General features: G+C 33.9%; 1 protein-coding gene across 1 annotated transcript in view; it reads right to left on the reverse strand.

The window, feature by feature from the left end:
• Positions 1-4,096: 4,096 nt before the first annotated feature.
• The window catches only part of Shisal2b (shisa like 2B), a 23,293-nt gene continuing 22,163 nt past the window's right edge, over positions 4,097-5,226 (reverse strand). The window contains exon 4 of the mRNA XM_023702035.1: positions 4,097-4,289. Coding sequence (XP_023557803.1) covers positions 4,169-4,289 — 121 coding nt within the window. The 3' untranslated portion in view covers positions 4,097-4,168. The remainder of the gene's footprint in view (positions 4,290-5,226) is intronic.

The raw sequence follows: 5,226 nt of genomic DNA on the forward strand, positions 1-5,226 counted from the left end.
AACAGTGACAGAACTTATGACTCACAAGTCATATAAAAATCAGCCTTCATTAATATACGATAGAATACAAAAGATTTTAATGGCTCAATTTTTCCCCAGAAATAATCTTGGAATTATTCTTGTTTTTTTCCATATTAACATAGTTTATAAACTATTTCATTTGAATTAAAGTCATTTTACTAATTTTCTCCTGAGATGATCTTGCTGTTAGTGCAAATATCACTATTAAATTTCAGGGGGAAATTAATGAAATTTTATCCCCCGCAGTATACGACAGAAGGAAAACAAGCTTCAATAGTAACAATCCAGAAGTCATGACCATCCTCACAAAGTAGCCCACTCCTCATAGTGTAACCCTGGATAGCCCTCAGCAAAGTCATCTAGCTTCTTTGGGCCCTGGTGTCTTTTACTGATAAGCTGTTGTACTATCTCGGACATCACATCTATATTTCACTGTATATGATTGCTAACATTTTAGTAAAATTCAAGTATTACTTTGAAATTGTTATATATGCGCAGATAGTGTTCTATAATAGTAAAAGTTGAATTTATTAATGCAGTTATTAAACATGAACTTTTACAACAAATAATTGGTTTGTTCTTTTTGTTGCCACCCTATGTCTGTCACTTTCATTAGATGCAGACAATTTATATTTAAATTTATATTTGTGTCTGTAACCACAGTATCTGAACACTTTAAGGCTATTGTTTTTAGGTGATAGATCTACTGCCCTACATTTCTCCATTTTTTTCTCCATATCACCTGTTGGCTAAAATCTCTCAAGCGTATTTTTAGTTCTTCACACTTTATATATCTTCATTTACATCGTTAATTCCCAAAAGCCAAAGCATCAGTTACTGAAAAAATAACAATATGTGTCTATTTGCTGTGCTATTTAAAATTATGTAACTGTAGGTCACCTTCAGTAGTAAAGTAGGCTTAAAACTTACTAATAATGTTCATTAAAGTGCCATTGAGTCATCTTTTCAACAAATCTTGAGTACCAACCATGGCAAATCCTGTGGTGCTAGGGAGTGAAGAGACGTCTACATAAAACACATTCACTTCCCTGAAGGAGTTGACAGTCTAGTTGGTGTGAGAAACACTAGACCACACCATTATTAAACAGTTTCAGTAATCAATTCAAACATGGCCTTACAGAAACACAGATGGGTGTCTAACCTACTTTGAAGATGTTAAGCGAGGCCACCTAGAGAAAATAATGCTTGAATTTCATTTTGGTTGGAGATAAGGGTGACATGGTCAGGATGGGTACTATAAACTGATCACATACAGAATTACTCGCATGTAAGAATTATAAGCAATTCCATGTTGCTGTTGAGTCATATGTTAAGAGCAGTAAACATTGAGACTACCATTTTAGATTATTGAGCTCAAGACAGGATCTTGTGTTCTTTGTTCAGAAGTTTGGACTTTAATCTGTTAGCAGTGTGATGTAATCAAAAAGTTTTAAAGAAGGAAATAACCATTATTGGGATTTGATTTTATCGATTTCATAAACCTATTCTGCAGTTTTTTAAAGATAAAGTTGTCATTAAAAGTTGTTGTCCCATGAAATGTCATGTGATTCTGTTTTGTTACTTATATTTTACTAAATCTACTTTTCTTTCCAAGAACTGATTATTTTTACCAAACTTACAGTGACTTAAATTACCTAAAAACACAAAATTCTGCTATGTTCTTTATCAGACTCAGTCCCAGAATTATGGATATAAATACTTTCTGTAATTTTTTAAAATTATAGTTTATTTTTGAAAGGCTTATAAATTATCTGTTTTTATTTGTTAGGTCCAAATAAACCATTTAAAATACATTTTTCAATGCATAGACTGTCATAGTTTGATAAAGCTTCTTGTTCTTAATATTTTTATCCTACCTTATGAAGCACAACTACTTCAAATTTACAGAGAAAGACGCCAGCTGGCCCACTGGAGGAGCCCTGAGCTCTTCCTCAGGTATCCTAGTGATACAAGCTACCTCAGCAGGGAACCAGCCAAGGAGCCCCTCTGTTCCTAGTGCAGACAGACAGACCTGCTGGGCAGTTGTCTAAGAACAAACAGTATGTTTCTTCTGCCAGTGACAGGAATCCCAGTTGCCAAGCCCACAATATGTGGACCTCACCTATTTTCTCTCAGCTTCTTGGAAAATACTCAGCATGGCAGCAGATTGGTGTCATTCAGCCACGCTCAGCCCCTATTTGCCTGTTGTACAGCCAAGGCGTCTTGGGGACCAGAGCATTTTGTTGACCTTGAGTCTCTGTTTTCTGCCTGTGTCATGAATGGCCTTGCCCTTGGGCACCAAGTGAAACTATGCTGCAGTGCCTTCACTTTCTTACCTAGATTTTCACCTGAGACAATATAGTAATATATTACTTCCCATATATCAGATTTTCTGGGATATTTTAAAAATCAAAGCTGTATAAAAAATTTGAGACACACAAGATCTAGGAGCTTTCAAGAACTAAATGAAAAATCATTGCTTTTATGACCTCATTTCACTTTTATAATGGAAAAGTTTCAACTTTCAATACATTTAAGCAATTTTAATATTTAAACATTGGGAAAAAAATGTTCTTTTTGAATGTGAAATCTATGTCAAACAGTAGGATGTGCTGATAATGATGTGGGACTCTGCTGTCAATATAACCACATGTGGTTATTTAATTTTAAGTGGCAAATGTAGCAGACAGGGCAAAGTAGAAAGAACATTTCTGTCATCAAAGAAACTTATTTTAGACAATACTGGTCTAGAAGACATACATGGTTCTTGATAGAAATTTTGACAGCCTAATGATGAAAAAGTTTCTAACCCCAAGCTTTGCATGCCAAGCACAATAGGCTTTTGTGTGTGTGTATTTTGGTTTTGTTGTTGTTGTTTCTTTTTAATACCAGACCAGAGAAGCTGTACTCAAGCTATTTTGGAAGGCTAATCTTCTGACTATAGACACTTTATACAAAGCAGCAGATGTGTGTAGTGGAACTGGCTTGAGTCTTTATTGAATTCCATTATAAAATCAGATCTTTGTTCCTATAATAAAGATCACATTTATGATTAAAACATTTAAATATGCATGAATTGCAGAAAGTTATTTCTCAAAGTCTAGGTGGTATTAATATGATAATAGTAGATTAAATTCAGTGAACTGTATGGTTTTATAACTCAACAGGGATTCTTAAGGAAATTTATCAGTGAAGGATTCTATTATGATTATGCCTTGAAATACAGAAAACAGGGCCAGGGAGATAGCTCAGTGGAATAAGTACTTCCCTGGCAAGCACAAAGGCCTGAGTTCAATCCCTGGTTCCACCAAAACAAACAAAAAAACAGAAAACACTATACAAATTACACAGTGTGGTTTTTTTATATATATATATACTGGATATTAACTTTTAAAAAGATTATATTGTGTCCCCAGAAAATCCTCCAGAAAGGTATGGGTTGATTTTTTTTTTTCTTTTTTTTTTGTGCAGGGTCTCACTATGCAGCCCAGACTCACAGTGATCCTCCTATTTTCAAGCCTCCCAGCACTGGGATTACAGGCGTGCACCACCACTTCCCAACATGGTCCCCAGCTCAGCGTGCCCAGGGGCGGGGCTGGCACAGCATGTGGTACCAGGGATCAAATGCCAGTCCCTGAACTTGCCTAAGCAGGTGCTTAGTCCCCTGAGCTATCTCACCAGCCCTGGTGTGGGTTGATGATTCTTAAGACACTTAAGAACATGTCACTTCTTCTTTATAAAATACCTTAGATTTACCTATCCAGTACCATCATCTCTAATATAAAAATAATTCCCTGTATCAAAAAATTGTGAAATGTCATGTCATGTAAACTTTTCATTATTTCTAAGATAGCTTTCCTTATCTGTGTTATCGATAAATTCCTTAATTTCTCCAGAAAATTAGCATAATTTGGTGTAATGCATAAACATCAAGTAAAAGTCAATTTATGCATGTAAAAATATAAAAATCTTAGTAAGTGATCAAATAAAGTTAGCCAATCCAAACTGTAGCTGTTTCTTGTGTGTGTGTGTGTGTGTGTGTGAATAGGAAACATTAGAAATACAAAACTACAAACTATGGTTTGAAATGCATTCTTTATTTGTGTTGCTCCATCTCTCCAATGAGCTTTTAAAACGGGATTTTTCACTAGTAAATAATATTGATTTGTGCTGTATCCATTCCTTTCTCTTGAGTTATATCATCAGCTTCATAGGATGTTTCATTTGTTGAATTTGATGCTGCATTTGAATTGAGGGCTTTGGCTTTCCTATTTAAGTTGCCAGCAAATACAGAAAAATAAAGTTGTTTGAAATTATGCTTTGAAATCTGACTTTTTGTGAGAATTCTAATTATACAAACATAAGTTTCTTGATTGTGGCACAGAGTGAACTATTACATGACTGATCCGTAAATTCTTCATTTTTATTTCAGACAATTTTTATTGTTATATCCATTTAAGTTTGTAAATAATTTTTTACACTGTGCAATCCATTATTAATCTCCATTATTAATGCTATGCATGCATTTATTAATGCTATGTATTCATTTCAGAAATATTTCTCTAAAATTCACTGTCGACATATTATATCTTTCACATTTCACTATTTGTCTACAATTTTATATGCTATATAATTATTGATTTTCAATAAAGATAATGAGGAAAAGAAAAGAAATTTGACTTTTTAAAATGTGTGCTTAAATCAATTTTCCTAACAATACTGAAAGTATGATGTCTTAAAAATGCTAGGTAGATGAGTTAGAATTGAGTAATTAGTGTACCTCAAAATGGAAAATATTTAGTCATAGATATAAAACTTTCATTTCCATACTTACCTTTCTTTCTCCATAGTTCTGTGAGGAAAACAGATATTTGATAAGTAGGTAACAGTTTCTGGATCTCTTTAATAAAATGTATAAACTGTCCCGTGCAGAAACTGAAGAAACTGCTTTAAAGCCAATCATTATAATTTGCAACTATCTTAAGTGTCGGCCATCACAATCAATTTATATCTAACACTTTAAAAGGACACAATCATAGGAGAACCTGTACTTTAACAACATGTAACTCAATTGTGCTCCAAATTTTCTGATAAAGAAGATTATGGAGCCACAGAGGAATGTGTTCGATGATCTAAAGTGAGCCTGGGGAGAGTCACATGGAGAGAAAAAACATTTTCTCAAGCTTTCACAGAGAGCAAATTGGT

Source organism: Octodon degus, unplaced genomic scaffold (assembly GCF_000260255.1).
Source record: "Octodon degus isolate 3935 unplaced genomic scaffold, OctDeg1.0 scaffold00001, whole genome shotgun sequence".
Taxonomy (NCBI): Eukaryota; Metazoa; Chordata; class Mammalia; order Rodentia; family Octodontidae; genus Octodon; species Octodon degus.